Source organism: Pleurodeles waltl, chromosome 8 (genome assembly GCF_031143425.1).
Source record: "Pleurodeles waltl isolate 20211129_DDA chromosome 8, aPleWal1.hap1.20221129, whole genome shotgun sequence".
NCBI lineage: Eukaryota > Metazoa > Chordata > Amphibia > Caudata > Salamandridae > Pleurodeles > Pleurodeles waltl.
In genome coordinates this window covers 311,461,495-311,481,279 of record NC_090447.1, presented here as the reverse complement: position 1 = coordinate 311,481,279, position 19,785 = coordinate 311,461,495, and the positions used below count along the sequence as shown (strand labels likewise).

The 19,785-nt window shown below is 42.3% G+C and overlaps 1 protein-coding gene across 1 annotated transcript in view; it reads right to left on the bottom strand.

Moving 5' to 3' along the window:
- The window catches only part of TMPRSS7 (transmembrane serine protease 7), a 694,472-nt gene that overhangs the window by 622,097 nt on the left and 52,590 nt on the right, over window positions 1-19,785 (bottom strand). The window contains exons 4-5 of the mRNA XM_069203470.1: window positions 5,525-5,592; window positions 2,124-2,317 (exon numbers count right to left, since the gene is read on the bottom strand). Of these exons, the coding sequence (XP_069059571.1) occupies window positions 2,124-2,317; window positions 5,525-5,592 (262 nt within the window). The remainder of the gene's footprint in view (window positions 1-2,123; window positions 2,318-5,524; window positions 5,593-19,785) is intronic.

The window sequence follows — 19,785 nt, the reverse complement described above, 5'->3', positions numbered from 1 at the left end:
AGCAGGAAAGTTGGAATGGCCGCCGCGGTCTTTTGACCGCGGTGCGGTCATTTGGCGGTAACCGCATGGCGGGCGGCGACTGCCGCCCGCCGCGGTCAGAATGACCGCCTGTGTCTTTTCTTTACGCACAGGTTTTATTATGGGGATTGCTTGCGTTAAACGTAGTGCTTTCTTTCGTATAACTGAGTTATACGTACTGTACCAAAGAGTCAGGCTTTTATCTGCCACTCCTTCCACTAAACAGGTTTTCGAAAAGCAATTTGTTTAATGCATGAAAAGCAATCCAGATTTCTAATACCGCATGGAAACCTATATCATTACATTTGAAATAATGCACATGAATGTCCTTGAACAATGGAAAAACATGCATTTAATTCGCAGGCTCCAGATCCAGATTGAGAACATTCATGTTTGACCAACCTTTTCAGATTTCCGCTGTCAAATTACAAATCAGTAAATGTGCACATTGTGATTTACCTGCTGTGCTCAATAAAATGAATAAAAGGCAGCCTACTGTAAAGTAAAACACCTTTGTAAGTGGTTAGTGCCGACGGGGGTGGGGGGGGGCATCTGACAGATCAACCACTAAGGAAAGCGCTGTCATGGAAATAGAGAACTAGAACATGTGACTAGGGGCCAGATGTAGGAAGCAGTATACATGTCGCAAACAGCGAATTTCAATGTTTGCGATGTGCAAACTGCACTTTGCAATGCACAAAACCTGTTTTGCGATTCTGTAACCTGGTCACTGAATCGCAAAACTGGTTTGCGAGTTGCAATTAGGAAGGGGTGTCCCCTTGCTAATTCCGAGTCGCAGTGCAATGCAGGATTGCTTTGTGACCGCGAACGGGGTTGCAAACCAATCACAGTTCGCCCCCATTTTAAATGGGTGCTAACCCATTCGCAAAAGGGAAGGGGTCCCCGTGGGACCCCTTCCCCTTTGTGAATGGCATTAAATATATTTTTTCAGAGCAGGCAGTGGTCCTATGGACCACTGCCTGCTCTGAAAAAATGAAACGAAAACGTTTCATTTTTTAGTTTTGTAATGCATCTCTTTTTCCTTTAAGGAAAATGGGCTGCATTACAAAAAAAAAACTGCTTTATTTAAAAGCAGTCACATACATAGTGGTCTGCTGTCTCCAGCAGGCCACCATCCTTGTGAGTGCCGCAAGTCTCAAGGAAGTTGCAAATTGCGACCCATCTCATGAATATTCATGAGGTGGGCATTTGCGACCCACTTGCGAGTCCCAAACAGTGTCAGGGACACTGTTGTGCATAAGATTTTGTGACTCGCAATTTGCGAGTCACAAAACCCAACTTACCTACATCTGGCTCCAGGTCTCTAGATGGAGAGTGGTGAGCTACAAAAGCATTAAAGTAAAACTCGAAATATATTTCAACACTGCAGACTTTGAGATTTTAAGAGAAGGCTCTGGAGGCATACAGCAGACTCATGACAGACAGAATGCTTTATTATGTGCATGTTTAACCACAGCTAAAAAAGCATTTGTAGTGCAATGGATGTTGCATTTGCTCGAGTTAGAGCTATTAGCATTGTATACTAGAGGACGCGTGGCAATGCATATGAGCAGCGTTGCCCCGAATATCTCCAGGGGAGGGCGGGCAGGGGTTTGGATGGGGACAGGGGAAATTTATAAAAAAAAAAATTAAAAAATGAGCGTGATTGCGCTGTGTAGAAAATAATAAAAAGAAAAAGTAGTCCAGAAACCATGCTGAAAACATGGAGCCTCGTATGATTTCAGTAGTTGGCCGGTGCGCTCAAGGAGGGCTAAACACCAGAAAAGGCATGACGTATGCATGCCTTTCACAAATGAAATCAAGCAAATTTTAAAAGGCAAGCCCACGAACCAATGAAAGTGACGGGCGTGACATGGGCGTGGTTAAAAGCCCATAGAGACATTACAACAGAGGCCAGAGCGCTTGCATGCTCGACCCTAAAAAGATCCAAAGACAGTTCTCTAACAGATGAATATCCATCTCTTAGCAAAATTCTGAAAATACAATTCTTGTTCTTTTACTGTTCATTGTATTTACTACATTTTAAAATCTGTGCTGTTCTACACGCTTAAACTCTAACACTGGGAAAAGATACAAACACTAACCATTTAAAACCACAGAATCTATATCCACAGCAAGGCTCTGGAGAGTTCCAATGGACGTGCGGTTCAATATACTAGTTTGAATGGAATCCTTTAAGATGGCCCCAATACAGTCTTCACAAAACACTTGGCCTTCGGTGTGTGGCACCACAAATTGCAGCCAGAAATGCACAAGCAGGCCACCATTGTTGTTATTGCTGAAAAATATAAATAATGATTGATGAGTAATACTCTCAAACCACATGGCATGACTAGCAGATTCTACAGACTGCAATGTGACGTACCTGATACAATCAAGATGTGTTTAGATATGATGTCTGTGGAGAGTAAAGCTATTAACACACCAGTGATTGGTTTAGACTATTGAAAAACGCACAATTTCGAGGAAAACGAAATGTTATCAATGACATGACTATATTTTCTGCGATCAATGGAGCATTCCAGGCAATGTACAAACAATGAAAGATTATTTACAGATATCTGTGCTCCTGAGAAAATGTGCTGTGGTTCCTCTCATTGGGCAGAAGGTTGGAACTGAGGTAAAAATGGATGGATTTTATTGAATTGCATTCTTCCAGCTTAGATTTTGATGGTCATAGTCTCATAGAGTCCTTCAAGTAAATGTATGCAAGCTGGTTGAATTACTTCTCTCCATCTAGGAAGACAGGTATTTGTTTAATCCCTTTGCTTCTGTTGAGACCAGAATACATTGGCAAGGTAGTCCATTGAACACTGCAATCAAATTGTTTGCAGTTGAGATGTATCTCATGAATGGCTAGAGTTTGTGTTGCAATTCTGCTTTGCTGACACATGAAGTAAAGCAAAATCAAACAATAGTAGTTTCTCTTGGGAAGGATTTTGGCAGATTCAGGGAACCCTTGGAGAATTTGTATCCAATGATTTCCATCAGCTTTGTTGTTTTGGTTGAAACCAAGATATCTGCATCAGAAGTTAACAGTCGTACAACTTTTGTTTCAAAACGTTTTTAAGGAGACCCAATGCAATTTTCACCCTAGATCTAACAAAACTCCTCCCAGAGTAGTTGACTGCAACATCGGTTTTGCTGAGGTTTTGTGGCATTTAGTATTTCCATCAAGGTTTGATGATCCTATCCATGCTTAGATATGCAGCCCCGGATTTACTTAACACAGGATGACAACATTTGTGGAATTACTAATACCTGCTGGAATCTTCACATGGAATGTCGGTAATTATGAATTAAATTCCAAAGAATGGAGAATCACTGTGCTGAACTGGTCTTTCCAGGTGGTGTTGCTTAAGGAATTTCTAATTCTGTGGGGTTTCACCCTAACCAAGCATTTCTACATTCTTCTGCCATTAGCTTGAATCAAATCAAAATAGCCAAACCTTTTGCATTGTAAGTGAACAACAGCTAAAACATGCTTTAGAATATGTTTTTAATACGTATTTATATTATTTGCTTTGTGTTTCACTTAAAATCTTGCACCATAGCCACAAAAAAGCATTTGTTTCATCTGTCAAATTATTAACATAAACAAATTGGTGAGTTTGTAAAGCTAGTAATGGTAGCACATTTCGCAATATATAGAACACTACAAACTAGAATTGTCTTTTAGCGCCTGCAACATTGGCATAATGGGCTAAGCCGAGTGTAACAACTTTATTCGCCTAAAAAGGAAAACAGTTTGAAATAGTAATTTCTGTTTCTCTGGGAAAGGGCTAATCCCACTAAAAGACACTATCCACCATATTGTGGAAAACTAGGTCTGCTAGATAAGTGACATAAGTTGCAATGCCATTGTAGACCACCAGAGCATTCAAGGAGCATGTGAGTGGGAGATGAGGTACGATCCTTCTTTCCGTGAGTCCCTTGTAATTGTTCCATTATTAGTTATAGGTTTTTCAATACCTTTTTGATCAGAGCCATTTTAAAGAGAGTACTAACAAGAAACTATTATGGTTGTGTAGTCATGGCCTATTCCAAATAATTCAACATTCTAAGGTTGTGCATGCATACCTCTGTGTCTGATTAATTTTGAATTCCTTTGGCAGATCGCCTGGGTATGGCATTACGTCAGAATGCTTGTGAGGACAAAGAGGGGCAAATTTGTTGGTAATCAGGGACTCTTCCAAAATGCCTAATGCACTGCTAGGAGTATCATACATAAGTCCATAAGCTGTCATTTGAGTGACTTTGGGGAAGGTTTCATTGTTAATTTTCTCTTTATGCTAAAACACAGTTTCATTTCTACCATTAAATTGTTTTCATACCTCTTCATGAGAATTTCATGAAGATGTAGTGCAATATATTAGACACCCTCACGATGATATATCAGTTGATAAGTACTTCAAAGGTCCGCCTTCAATATCTGCTGAGAACACACCTCTCAAATCAATTTTAACTTCTGAGGCGGATAGGCTAAGTTGAGGCGACGGCAATACTGTGATGGCATAGCGTTTGCCTTTGAAGATTTCATCACCATTATCTTCAGTTATCACCAACAGTTTCTAAGTTTTGGTGCCTTCTTCATACAATGTCTACTGATGTTCTTTTCTACCTTCTATAAAATCATACCTCATCAATGAGCATCAAATTGGGCTACCACAAGTTCTCTATGTCTTAGTAAACCCCATCTACAAGTTGAATTAATTCGGCTAGCACCACAAACAAACCCACACATTAGAAGGCTGAGAGTTGTGTGAGTCTCATGATAAACAAAAAAGTTTTCCTCCTATCCTCCTAGTAAAAAATGTCATTGCTTCAGTATAAAGGGTAGATAGAATGGAATTGCAGTATATATACATATGTATCAATGCAAGATTTAAAACAAGCCGCTTAAAAAATTTATCACCCATCTTTTCTGCTTCTGGTGCAGCATGGTGACAGCTGACAGATCTGCTTTCAGATGTGGGTTGCTGATAGTGTGGACCCTTTACAAAGTATTTCAGTCATGTATCACCTAACACTGGGCACTTTGGGGAGCCCCGTTCCATGCATACAATAGGGCATTGTCTGTTTTAGGGGCAAACAAATCTGGGCTAATCTGAGGTGACTTTCTGCCCTCCTAGGCCAACAGTGTAACTGCAAAAGCGATAACAGCATAGGGCTGAAAAGGGGCAGAACACCCAGCACAGCCAGTGTGTACAGCCAGTGTGTGTCTACCACCTCTGGTTGGCAACACAAGTTTCTGCTCAGCAGTAATGAACTGTCATTCTCTAATGAGAGGTGAGAGTCTTATTGAAACAGGCATTCTGAAAACATTGGTAAATCTCAAGAAACCCCAGATCCAGCAGTCACAAGATGAATAAACATGTTGACTACTATGTTAACACTTAGACTGTGAGGTGCACAATTCTGCAAGGGTGAAAACATCAGAGTCATAGCAGAACAAAAACTAAGAATAAAAATAGCCTACATGTACCTGACATCTGCGACAATGGACTGCTTATAAAATTTTGAAAATGGTGATGTCTTGTAAACGAAGTTCATCTGAAAAAGAAAAAAAATGCTCAATAATTTTCAAACTAAAATATCACAAATTACAAGGTAAATTCATATTATGACATACCTCAAATACTATCAAAATAACATGTAGCAATCAATGTTTCAGTACCAATCTCCAAGTGGTTTTTATTGGTGTTTCAGCAGCTGAAATCTGTGTGAAACATCACAAAATTGTAATCCCGATAGGGCAGTAATCTCCTCAAAGGCCTCATCTGAATTACCTGGGATTCTTGCAATAAGGCCCAACATGCATAAACACAGACTTTTTGATATATATGATGCTAAAGTAGTCCACCACAAAGAAGTCCTATCAACTGCAATTTGGTAACAGACATGAGCAATATGGTGTATTCACTTTTCTTTGAAATGTCCCCTCATCCGAAAATTACTATTTTGTTCTTATTTATCCTTTCAGCAAAGCTGTTTTTTAATCCTATAACTAGATGATAAATTAAAATTTATTTCTCTGGGAATAGGCTTAACAAAAAAGAAATCCGGATTTCCTACAGAAATTGCATTATTTCTTACCAGACCAGAATCCAGATTGTTTTCTTATTTCAGTATATGTATTGGGTATTAATGTTAAAGATGTAGGCAAGAATATAATGATCTCCTTCTACCTTTAATTATTTCAGCCTTTTAAAAAAAATATAAAGTATTTTAAATGGTCTCCCTAGCCATTGTTGGTCTTTCCAATTCAGCTTTCTCTCTTTTTTATTGTTATTTATTTAATGAGCAGAATATAAGAAGAAGAAAAAAACTGACAAACAACCTACAAATATATCACATAACGAATAACCAATATTACGGCGACTACAATTGATTCAGTAATAAATGACAATATTAGCAGAAAATCACCCGTATTCCTCTCCCCTTGATCAAAGTGCAACAGGGATAATAAAGTATTAGAACAATACGTCTTTGAAAAAATCATGAATAGACAAGAAACAATTTCATCACATAGTGACTAGCTATTGATTCCAGCAAACACATATTAATATTAGCAGCAAATCCCTTGCATCCCTCTCGTCTTGGGTGCAATAGGAATAATAAAGTGCACTGATGATGCATCTTTGAAATCTAATGAATATACAAGAAACAATTACATCACATAATAAATAGCAATTAGCAGCAAGTGGAAGGGCATGTTACAGGATACTAAAGTGCTACAATGATACTTCTTTTGGGACAGTATAAATATACAAAAATTGCAAAAGAGGTCACCAGAGCATCCATGGGGTAGCTCAGCTCTTATGGGCTGTGCCTCCAATCCACTATTCGCTAATGAAGCTAACTCCACGCCATTGTCTTTTGAATATTGAACAATAAATGATAAAGTGTAAAATGTGCAAAAAAACTGTGAAATTGGATATAAACACATACGCTACCAACCCGTTAATAAAGTTCTTTAGTGTCTAGTTCAAGTGCGGGTTGTATATTATTCATGGAGATGAACTATACCCACAAAGCTCACATGATTTCCAAATTGCTAAAAACCTCAACAGACTCCCAACTCGTTGAGTGTATGGCTCATCAAAGGCTTTAGTCCTTTCCATTTTGGCATATAAAAGTTTATAGTTTGTGATATTTTTTGTTCTCCAATTTGGTAATATCAAGGAGTGTGCAACTGATATAGCTATAGAAATTAAATATTGCACATGCTACTGATTGCATAGGAAGAGCCAAATAATACTAAAGTGGTTTCAGGCACTATCACCACTTGAGCACACTTACTTAATTCTTGAATCAACTTATACCAAAATTGGATAAGAGCAGGAATTGTAAAGAAGATATGCAGCCATCTCCCCATGTAATTTAGCTGGCACCAAAAGCGTTGATCAGGAATAGACTTATACAAAGTATGAGAGAATATGCTAACCATCTTGACATAAACAACATTAACTTACAATTGGCAGCCCTCAGATATTTACAGCCCATTTCTGAGATATATTGCCATTCCCCAGTTGTTATCTTGGAATTAGTCATGCAATAAATTTTACCCAGAAATTCAGGAATCAAAGCCTGGTTAGAGTTTTTACGCAGCACCCGACACCAGTTATTCACTCCTGTCACTTTTTTAGAAAGAGCTTCATTATCGCGTATGCCTCGTCACTCATCCCTTAGTAATTTGACTTTAGGAGACCATTTATCTGGTTAAAACTATACCATAATTAGCAGCTTTCTGTCCCAAATGTACAGTTATTTGCTCCCATAATACCTGTTTTTGGGCTATAGAAATGTGCCCATGCTATCAAACCCCTTACTCTTCCAGGATTTCATAGTGGATTTCATAGTGGATCTCAGCAAAGTGAGTTTGAGATATTTACAGTCCTGTATTGACATGAATGCATGGCATGCTGGAACCTGCCATGAATCAGAAGAGAGCCATAATACAACTTTCCAATGCATGAAGCACCTTATACTATGTCTTTTTCAGAAACTCTTCTGTTTTTAAACAGGCTGGCAAATCAATTGCAGACTCTTTCACCATGTGTAATAAAAAATTATCAAAAGCTCTGGTGTCTCAAGAAAGTCTAAGCACATTGTCTAATAGCACACCCTGGTAATAGTTAAGAAAATTAGGCAGTGCAACTCCTCCTTGAGCTTTATCCAAATGCAAGCTTTGCCCTGGAGTGTTTATTATTCCAAATAATTATGCTATAAGAGAGAGTAGCTCTCTACAGTATGCATTGCTGATCTTAATAGGGAGGTTTGAAAGAAATGAATAAAAATAGCTGCAAAATAGACATTTTAATTTAAGACACTCAATAGCAAAGAGAGAACCGTCTATCTGTCCAGTAGGGCTTTAACTTTGCTGAGCATAGCACTGTAATTTAGCTGAACCACATGAGAATAGTTATTCCTAATGCATATTCCCAAATAGCGAATTGAATGCTGGAGAATGAACTGGTGATGAAAGTCGCGAGGGAGACATAAGTGTTGCATTAGTTACTAGAAGCTCAATTTCTGCTTGATTTACTTTATAACCCCCTACACCAGTATACTCTAAAAATGAATTCCCGTTCATCATCCTTTGGATATTCACCTTTTAAATACAATATCATATCACCTGCAAAAAGTTAATTTTCAACATCTGTTCCAATGATGGAACAATAGCATCTTGATTCTGTATTTTTATGGGCGATTGCTCAATGAAAAGAGTAAAAAAATTGGAGACATTGGACATCACTAACTGGTACCTCTATTAGTTCTAACTGAATCTACTTCCTTTAAATTAATAATAACTCTAGCTTAAGCACTGTCATATAGGTTCTAAAGCATTTTTAAAAAATGCCCGGGAAATCCAAACTTAGCCAAGGTAAAGAATAAGGTCACCCAGTTTACTAAATCAAAAAGTATTTCCACATCCAGCATAAGTTTAGCAGCTTTCACTTGATTACCAGAAAAATAATCAATGGCTTGGATAAAAAAAAGTGGGATTCACAGTTAGAGACCTATTACTGATGCTCATGAAACATAGTTTGTGCAATGAGGATAATTTGTGGTGCCCAAATTTTAGTAAGTAACTTATAATCAAGTTAAAAAGGCTTATTGGTCTATAGGAATTGACATTCATAGGTGACTTAGCCCCTTTAAAGAAGGTAACTCTAAATGACTCTTGAAAAGATTTAGGGATATCAGCTCCCTCTCTGATTTGATTGAATAATTCAATTACAAAGGGAAGAAGTTCCTTTGCAAACATCTTCTGTACCTCAGTATGGATGCTATTGTTCCCAGACTTTGCATTAGCCATATTCTTGAGTGATATTGCTACTTCAGGGACCTCTATTTTATCTAAACAAATCACTTTGCAGCCTCGACATTTGGGGCAGGGAAAGAGAACTAAAATATTATTCTAGCCTGGATGTGGGCACTAAATCAACTTGCTCATACAGATTAAAATAATGATGCAAAAGGACCTCTATAATCCTAATGTCCCCAGCTGTTAATCTTTGGATCTCTGGGTTCTGAATCTCACTGATATGTTGTTTATTCGTCTTCAACCAAGTTGACCTGGGAAGAAATGTACCTACTTGCTGACTTTCTTTCTACACTCTGCTTGGATGCTCTGTGATTACTGATCTCCTCAACTGAAAAAACCTCTAAGATCCTCAACCATCGTAGCAAGCTGCTCCTTTTTATGCTTGCTGGAAGGCTCACAAGATCTTTCATCGAATTGCCTGCCCTACCCCTTGTGCCCCACATCCTATATCTGGCTCTCTGTCTCTGCACTTAGGTTACCCCTAATTTTCTATAGCTATGGATGGATCCCTTCCTCTCTACTGCATATTACAAAAGAGTTACATAAATGCAAAGTAAAAAAAAACACAATTAAAATTGAGTGACCCTGCCCTTCTGGATGAGTGCTCCGGCCGAGATATGGATTGTCAACAGGCCCGTGTGTCCCCTGCCTCAGAAAATATATGAAACTGACCTTCAAACAAGACTTAAGATTTGATTGCTTGACTAAGGAGCCCTGAGTACCACCAGACGTAAACTGTCCCAGAAAACCCAAGGTCTCTTTTCATCAGCTAGCTACTGTTATTGGCATGTCAGAATAAACACAAAATTGTGACCCATGCAATATGTTAAATGCTGTGCCCTTTTTTGCTGTAGCCAGGATCTGTTTCTTGATTTGATAATTGGAAAAATTAGCAAGAATGGTGCGTGGATAATTCATGTTGGGTGAACGTTGAGCTAGCATTTGATGGACTCTCATGATGGTTAAATCTTTGTCACAGCCAGGCAAAACATGTGTTTTAATAAATTTTTTCAACTAGCTGAATAGAGCTGGTAGAAACTGTTTGGTACTGTATGGTATATTAGATCGACTATTATAATTTTTTTAAGTCTTTGATATTGTTAGATAGTAGCAGAATATCCTTCTGACCAGCTGCCAGCTCTTTTGTTCGGACAACTATTTTGTCTTCCAGGACTGAGATTCTCTTTTCGGCCTCCCAAAATCTGATGGGTAGCTGTGTCAAGGTTTGGTCTAATGTAGCAAATCACTGATGAAGAATAGCAGTCTCCTCTTTTTGAGGCTGTTTCAGATCTCTGATTTCTTCAAGGATGACTTCCAGTAGATGCACTAATGTCTTAGGATGTTCCTGTGGGCTTATCTGCAATTGGTCCTGGTCTTGGTTTAATCCCAGTAGAGGCCCCTTGGGCCCTCCCTGGATATCAGCCCCAATTGCTGTCACTGGGCTACTGAGCCCTGTAAAAGCAGGATCTTCAATCAATCTCAACAGCTCCTTTATCCGATTGTGATCAGAGCTTGATGGTGTGGGTCCTTTTGCCAATACAGGCAAAAAAGATTCAGGTGTGACTCCATCATTCCCAACCTGATTAAATACCGGGCTGGTCTACTAGCAGTCACTGAGGGCCTCTCTCTCTAGTCCCGGCTTTTTGAATTTTAAAATAAAGGGGTAATCCTTCATGCTGACCTCCTTATTTGATTCTCCTTAGATTGGGTTACCTGATCCAATTGATCAATTAAAGAATTTGACAGCTTCTCGGCTTGGACACTTTGGATTGAGGTATTCTCTCCCAGTAGAGCAGGGCTGATATTCTGGTTACTAATCCTCTCTTGGACATGAATTTCACTTGATACAGTGACCAGTTTGCCAGGCATTGGGGGGCGGGATTGCTCTTCAGAAGAGGAATCAACTTGAATGCTGACAGGGCTGTCCACTGTTTGTTGCTTCTTAACCAAGTCTCCTCTAATTAGGGTAATCCTGTGTGTCAAAGCTGTACAAAGGGAACATTTCTTAAGTTTTTCATGGACCAACCTTCCCTGAATTATAAGTTTTTTCCCTTGCTCCAGGATCACAATACTGAGATCTCATCATCTGCATCTGATTGCTATCACTTTTATTGGAGGAGCCAGGGACTATGCCACCTAAGCTTAACCATCAGAGTAATTTGTTGCTCCAGGTACAGTTCTGTTTCCTTAACACTAAATATGTTGAAAAATCATGTCTGAGTGTTTGGAATTTATGGTCAGTTCAAAAACCAAGCAGAAATACTTATAGAAGGTGGCATTGCCACCCCCCACCCACCAAATAAAGAGCAGTCATCAGTCCTAGCCGTGAGGGTTGGGGTCAGGAAAAACATAGCAGAGCTCCCCAAAACGAGTGAAAAATGAATGATGTACTCACTGACAATTGCGTTCCCAAATGAGGCAGAAGTGTGTTCTCCTGCATTACTTACCGCCATCTATGCTGCATGGGATGTTGTCTGAAGCCTATAGCTCCTACTGCAGCGAAGGCAAAAACAAGTGGTTGTAAGCAAGCTCCCTTGATGCCGAAGAGAGAGGCAGCCTTCTCCAGATCACAGAGTTCACAATCCAGCATGTGTTCTTCCCATTTCTCCACCGCTCGGCTTGCTGTAGGCTACCTGAGCACACGCTCGAAACAAGAAGTGCAAAGTGGGAGGGAGGGAGGAACAACCTAACTGCCAAGCATACAGTCTCCATTTGGCCGGCCCCAATTCAGCTTTCTCAATTTTATTTTTGCCCATAATTCCACCATTTACTGATATCTTTGTGAGTGGCAACATTTTCACCTTTTTGCAGTTACCATTAAAGATGTGTGACTATAAATTAGCTGGCAGGAATTGCCATCCTAAGCAAAATTCACATTTGAGCCACCACTATTTCTATTTATTGTTCAGTTTGATTTTTTTGGCATCTCACTTAACATATAGTTCATATGTATTGGACAAAAAACCCTGACCACAGATATTTCTCCAAGTGAACAGACTTCCAGTGAGAGCAAAATGTGTAATTTATTTATCTCTGGCTCCTCATTTGAGGCAAACTTAGCTGAGTAGGGGTTGAAATTTCAGTAGACCACGAAGTAGATGCAGCATGGGTTGTGAGAGAGACCTGTAACTGCTCCCTAATCTTTACACAATGCTTTGTTTCAATATATCATGTCTAGTACAAAAATGCATCTCTGTCTATGTGTGTTTCCTTAATGCAAAGAGCATGTTTCATATGCCCTTAGTGCTCAAAGCTCTCAATGTAAAACGCACCACCCGTATAGGTAGTTGAAACATATTAAACAGTCAGTCTGTTACATTGTGACACATTTTGTGTCCTTTGAAAACATGCCATTTCAGCCTTGGTAATGTTGCTCACACCATCTACCTCCCAGTAGGCTATAGGTTCAGTAATTTCATGGTAAGCTCTGTTGTCATGGGCATCAACTTGTTTTATATGAGTAAGCTGATCATGGATATCTAGTCATATGCCTGATGCTACCCAAATGACAGTTTTACTGTCCAAAGCTTAGGCCATTATGAGCTTTTTAACCTGACCACCAATTATTTCGCTGATACCCCAGTTTGTATTATTTCTAAAACCAGAATGGTACGTTTTCTCTCTGAAGTCTTAGTCTGTACAATTGCTTCAATGTGAGACCTTGCTCTGCTGTCAAAGTTCTGAGCTAGCAAGATCTATTTAACACTGGGTACAATTTTGACCATAGTTGCTTGATACAGGCCTGAATCTTTATGATCTATTCTCAGTGTGACTTGATGAACAGCTGTGCTGTGAGAGGCATGAGCCTGTAAGACCTCTGTACCCCAGCTCATTGGTCAGCTATCACAACCATGAATGCAGATGTAACACAAATCTGTGTTACCCACAAGATAGGTCAGTTATCAGAGGTCTGAGGCTGAAAGAACTGTGTAACTGGAGCAAAGTTTTGTTGTCTGATTCCTGAGATTGTAAAAAAATGAAGAATATTTCAGCTGTAATAGGCATGAAGTTTAAGGTATTTGTGATCTGTTGTTGTAGGCATTACAGAACAGTCTAGTCTGAGGAGAAATATTAATGAAAAGCTAAAATAAAGCCAGCATTTTGCTAGATTAATTAAATTAAACAACATCACTCAAATACCTTTCATTCTGGAGGCTAGTACTCAAGTCTGTGCTCTATGTCTCTGTAAAGTCTAACATTTAATAAGTCTAAAAGTTCCAGATGGGGTGTGGGGGCGAGGGGCACCAAGTAGCCCTGCCCCAAGGACCCCTGATGCCCTTGACTTAGCTTTGCAGCCAGGCACACATGTAACCACATGATACAGCACTATGGGCCAGATGTAGCAAACAAATAATTTGCGACTCGCAATTTGCGAGTTTGTGTGACTCGCAAAATGCGAGTCGCAAATCGAAATGCAGGCAAAACAACAGTGCCGAAATTGCGACTCGCACCCAGACTCGCAACGCAGTGTGCGAGTCCGCCGATTGCGAGGTCGCTTTTTGCGACTGTGCAAAAAACGAACTCGCAATTAGCGAGTGGGTGTCGCAAATTGCGATTAGCTTGTTAATTGATTACAGGTGCTGCAGAACACTCCAGAAACCACTCCAGAACACTCTGGAAACACTTCCTGGCACATGATGATGACATCACAGCCAGGAAGTTTACTAATACACCTGGGAGGAGGGAGGACCACACCCTTTTATAACTGCTGAACTGCACACAGGAGAAACAGCAGCTGCCATGGAAGGAACTCCAAGGAAGAGAAAGCTGAAGTTCTCTGAGAGGGAGCTGGAGGTGCTGACAGACGAATGCTGTCAGCACTATGACGAATTGTTTGGAAAATCAGCCCTAAATGTGCCTGAAGCCACCAAGAAACAGCTGTGGTAGGACATCCAGGACAAAATAAATTCCCTGGGGGTGAGCCACAGGAGCATTGATGACATCAAAAAAAGGTGGTATGACCTCCACTCCTGGACCAAGGAGAGGGTGGCTGAAAGGCTCCGGAAGATGAGAGGCACAGGAGGGGGACTCTCGTCTGTGCCACCACCCACACCCCTGGAAGAAAGGGTGGAGGAAACCCTGGAGCAGGAGGCAGTCTCTGGATTTGGGGACCTGGACACCTCACAGCCCAGCACATCAACCGGTGAGTACCATGTGACATGTCTGTACCCCTATCAATGCCATACCCCCACCCACCATGTACACAGGGGCATGCTCAACCAAGATAGCTCCATTTCAGGGTAGCAAACGCCAGAATGATGCATTATGGGAAATGTAGTCAAGTAGGCAGTTCATAGGCAAATGTTTATTAGGAAGTGTGCAACAGATAGTAGACACTGACAGTCTGTTCCCCATGTCCCACAGGTCTCCAACAAGACACCACCACTACTCCAATCAGCCAGCCCCATGAGGACACCTCAGAACCCGCCAGCACTCCCACCTGCACGGGCAACAGCATCCCTGCAGTATCCACACCTGCTGCAACTGTATCCCAAGAGGCTGCGCCAGCAACAGGCAGGGATGAGGCAGTGGTAATCACAGGGCAGCCACCGCTGCGCAGGCGACGCAGGTCCAGGACATCAGGGCTGCAGTCTGCATCCGGCCAACTACCTCCCAGCACCAGAGAGGCACAGCTGCTGCATGGTCAGCACCTACAAAATAGAATTTTAGGGAGGATTAGTGGTGTGCTGCACCGCTTCGTGCGCAATAACCAGGCCAGCATGCAGCAACTGAACTCCAGGATGGACATGATATGCACGAACACTGGGGACCTTGCCCTAGCCATGAGGGAACTGGCGGGAGGACTACTGGCCCAGGCCGAGGGTGGGCGGCGCAGGGACCGTCAGCTCCTGCACAGACTAGACAGGATGGCTACATCCATCGGCAGGCTCGCCATGAACACCACAGGCCTGTCGAGGAGGACAGTTGGGCTGCAGGTGGAAATGGGCCATTTCGCTGGGGATGTGGCTAGGGGCCTGGGACGTCTCACCCACATCATTGACTTGATGGAGGCACGGCATCTGTCTAGGGGCACAGGGGAAACACCCCAGGACAGTGAGGAGGGCTCGACAGTGAGCAGTGTCTCTGCCACTTACTGCAGGGTGCTCAGGAGTACCAGGAGAGCACAGCGGAAGCACCAGGGACCAGCCAGGCTGGCAGGAGGGGCAGAAGGTCCTAGAGATTACCCTGGTCCTGTAGAAGTGGCACATGACGTCAATGTGTCACATGCCTGGTTTGCAGTTTCATGCCCATGGACATTCATTACTTGTATATAGTTCAATTTCTGCACTAATAAATTAGTTATTTTTGTTCAACTTAACAAATGGTGTTTTTGGTCAATAGGTGAGTATGGTTGGAGTTGACACGTACCTTCCAAAGTATTGGTTTGCGATGTGTGCCCGTCTCAGTCTGCCTTGATTAGCTATACTCCGATCCCCATGATGGCGATGTGGTTGTTCTTGCTCTTCATCATCAGGATCTGGGTCTGCAGGGGTGAGAGGTAGCCCACGTCGGGTGGCTATGTTGTGGAGGATGGCGCATGCGACCACAATTTTGAATGCTGTAATGGGGGTATACTGGAGGGCACCTCCACTGCGGTGGAGGCATCTGAATCTTGCTTTCAGGAGTCCAAAGGTGCGCTCTATCATGTTCCTGGTCCTCTTATGTGCATTGTTGTATCGCCTCTCACATTCATTGCTGGGTGTTAAGAACGGAGTCATGATCCATGACCTTAGAGCATATGCACTGTCACCTGTTGGGCACAAAAAGTACACTGTTAGAAAGTCCTGGTTGGTGTGCACAGTGACCTGTGTGTATGTCTGCAAGGTGTCTGTAGCTCTACCTAGGAGGTATCCGTCTCCAAACTCCCCACGTTCCAGGCGTTGATGTATCCCACTATGCCTAAAAATGTATGAGTCATGGGTACTGCCTGGAAACTTAGCTACAATGTCAGTGATGACATAATAGGCATCACAAACAACCTGAATATTCAGTGAGTGGGTACACTTTCTGTTGCGGAAAATATGTTCCAGGTTTCCAGGGGGGCATATTTGAATATGTGTCCCATCTACACATCCTATGACATGGGGAAAGTTTGCAATCCTGTAAAAGTCCAGCTTGGTGCTGTTTATTTCTGTCTCATTCCTTGGTAGGTATATGAAGCGTGCCATGTGCGTGACTAAGGCATCTAGGAAGGCCCTGAGGAACCTTGACACTGCACTTTGGGATACCCCACCTGCCACAGCAATGACCCCCTGATAGCTCCCTGAGGCCAAGAGGTGCAGTGAGCATAGCACTTGCACATGCGTAGGGATGGCGCAGCCACGCAGAGTCTGGTGTTCTAGCTGTGGTTTCAGTAAATCAATTAATTCTAGTATGGCTGCGCTGCTAAGGCGATATTTATCATATATCTCATCCTCAGTTTGCTGAAAAAGAGTCTGCCTTGTTCTATATATCTTCTCCTGTCTGTGGCCCCTCCTCCTCCTCTACTGTGCGGCGTGGACTCTCCTCCTCACTGCTATCAGGTATATCTTTGCCATCTTGAGTAACCCAGATGCTTTCTGGGTCTCCTTTTATACTTTGATTGTGGTTACCACCTGCTCTGAGTTGGTGGTAAATGGGACATGCAAACTGGTCTTTTTGCGACTAGTCGCAATTTGCGAGTTGCAATTGCATAAGCTTTGCGACTCGCAAATTGCGACTTGCTATTTGTGGGTCGCAAAATGGGGTCGCAACTGTTGCGACTCGCAAACGGCTGACATCGCTTTTTGCAAGTCGGAAATGGGGTTTTTGAATCCCATTTCCGATTTTGCATTCTCGCAAATAGCGAATCGGGCCATTTGCGACTCGCAATTTTTTGCTACATCTGGCCTGTTTTCCCTCTCAAGATTCCTCTTTCTCATTCACCTTTCATGCAATCAATAGATACTGTGTAACAGCACCTCAGATTGCAAGCGATACAAATGTTTGTGAAACTATCTACTTTTGAAAAATCAAATGTTTTGCATCTTAGCCTGATGCTTGCTCAAAAGTGTGCTTTAATGACTACTTTTCCCTGCATGATAAATATACTTGTCTTTATACACTGGGGCCTCATTACAAGTTCTTCGGTGTAACTGGCAGACAGCCGCTGTGCAGGCCGCCAAAAGACCATCATGTTGCCGGTCATACAGACCACCGAATTACGAGGCCTGCCAAAATACAGCCAATATCCTGACACTGCCAGTTCTCTGGAGGGCAGGAAAGAGGCAGTCCAGTCACCGACACCGCCAGCTAGTCAACCAACCACCAAACATATTACAAGGCAAAAATCACCATGGTGGTCTTGCCATGGCAGTCTTGCCATGGTGGTCTGTTAATGGCAGTTCAAACTGAGGCAGTCGGCGGTCCCCACAGTAAAACAGCACACTACACTGGATAGATTTGAAATTCAACACAGCTGACACACGTTAATATGTTCGACACACCAACCAACGATACTATAAAACACAACCCTCAACATACCGCAAACCTTTGCATCTTCCACGTCAAACACAGAAGCCAGAGCAAACCAAACCAAAGATTAGGCACCCCATCATCTCACACAAAGCACATATCACACATCCTCACAACACCCGCAACACGTATATTTGCACCCTATCACACTATTTACTCCCTGTCACCCTCTCAGCACACAGCACCTACAAATTATTTTCTTCATCACTTCTTTACCACCACTATGTCACAACAGAAACATCCCTGTTTCACATATGATGAGTTAAGAGTCATGGTGGATGAAATCATTAGAGTAAGGGCACATATATTTGGAGCCCAAGTCCAGCAGACCACTAATGCTAGGAAAATGGAAATGTGGCAAATGATAGTCAACAGAGTGAATTCTGTAGCCAGCTTCCTGTGCACAAGGGACAACATCAGGAAGAGGTGGAACAACTTCAGGGAGAAGGTCCATTCCATGTCTGCCAGGCACCAGCGGGGGGTCCCCCATCTCCTCCCCCACAGTTCGCTTCATGAGAGGAGAAGGCCTTGGACATTATGCATCCTGAGGGCTTGACAGGAATAACTGGGGGAGTTGAGTTGGGTAAGTCACATCAACAAAATTTGTCTGCTGAAATGGATTGGCATGCATGCTCACAGATCACCTTTCCCCACCTACAGTGTCACACCACAAAACAGTCCAGTGTCCACCTGCCCATAAAGCCCTTTATGGCCTCCTACATGCCAATCACACCCACCTGGGGGGACAACATCTCTGTATAGTGGGTGTAGTACAAGGATTGATAGCACTACAACTCCCAGCAGGCATTGTTCCACTATCACTAATACCAGAACAGTGTAGCCCAGTCCAAATCACCATCTTTGTCAACTCCACATTGGAGGGTACCCACCTGAGAGGATCTAAACTGTACAGTGTGTTGGTAGGATGGGGAAAGACGGCAATGCCAAGGTCAGCAAGCACTGGTAATGTCACTCCACTCAGCCTATACTATGTTCTCTGCTACTAGGACCATTCTCCCTCTACACAACCTTTGCCATGTACTCACCTATAGGGATATCAGCAGGATAGGGTATGTGTAGGATAGGCAAAGACAGCAATGCCAAGGTCAGCAGGCATTGTTAATCTCACTCCACTCAGCCAATACTGTGTTCTCTGCTACTAGGACCATTCACCCCCTACTCAGCCTTTACCATGTGCTCACCTATGGGGATATCAACTGGATAGGGCATGGGTAAGAAAGGCAAAAACAGCAATTCCAAGGTCAGCAGGCACTGGTAATGTCACTCCACTTTGCCAATACTGTGTTCTCTGCTTCTAGGACCATTCTCCCTCTACTCAGCCTTTGCCATTGAATCACCTATTGGGATGTCAACTGGATAGGGCGTGGGTAAGACAGGCAAAGCCAGCAATGCCAAGGTCAACAGGCACTTGTAATGTCACTCCACTCAGCCAATACTGAGTTCTCTGTCACTAGAACCATTCTCCCTCTACTCAGCCTTTGCCGTGTACTCACCTATGGGGATATCAACTGGATAGGTTGTGGATAGGACAGGCAAAGACAGCAATGCAAAACACATGCTCACTGTGCTTCTTTCCTAACATCTGTGTACATCAACTCGCTATGAAATTCTTCTCATCTGCGAGGATGACTTCTGTATGCTGTGTATAGTACTTTGTATAACATGACTGTAATTCCCAGGAGGAACAGTCCCTCTAACTCCAATAACCAGGACACTGTCCACAACGACATTGTGATGATGTCTGTTACTTCACAAATGCAGGTTACCTTCCTAGGAGGGACCAACATACAGATCATGGTACACTCTGTGATCTGCCTAATCAACCAGATACATCTTGAGAAGATAATCCACGATGAAAATAATGTGGACAGGAAGGACAGCCCAACCTATGTGCCAATTGA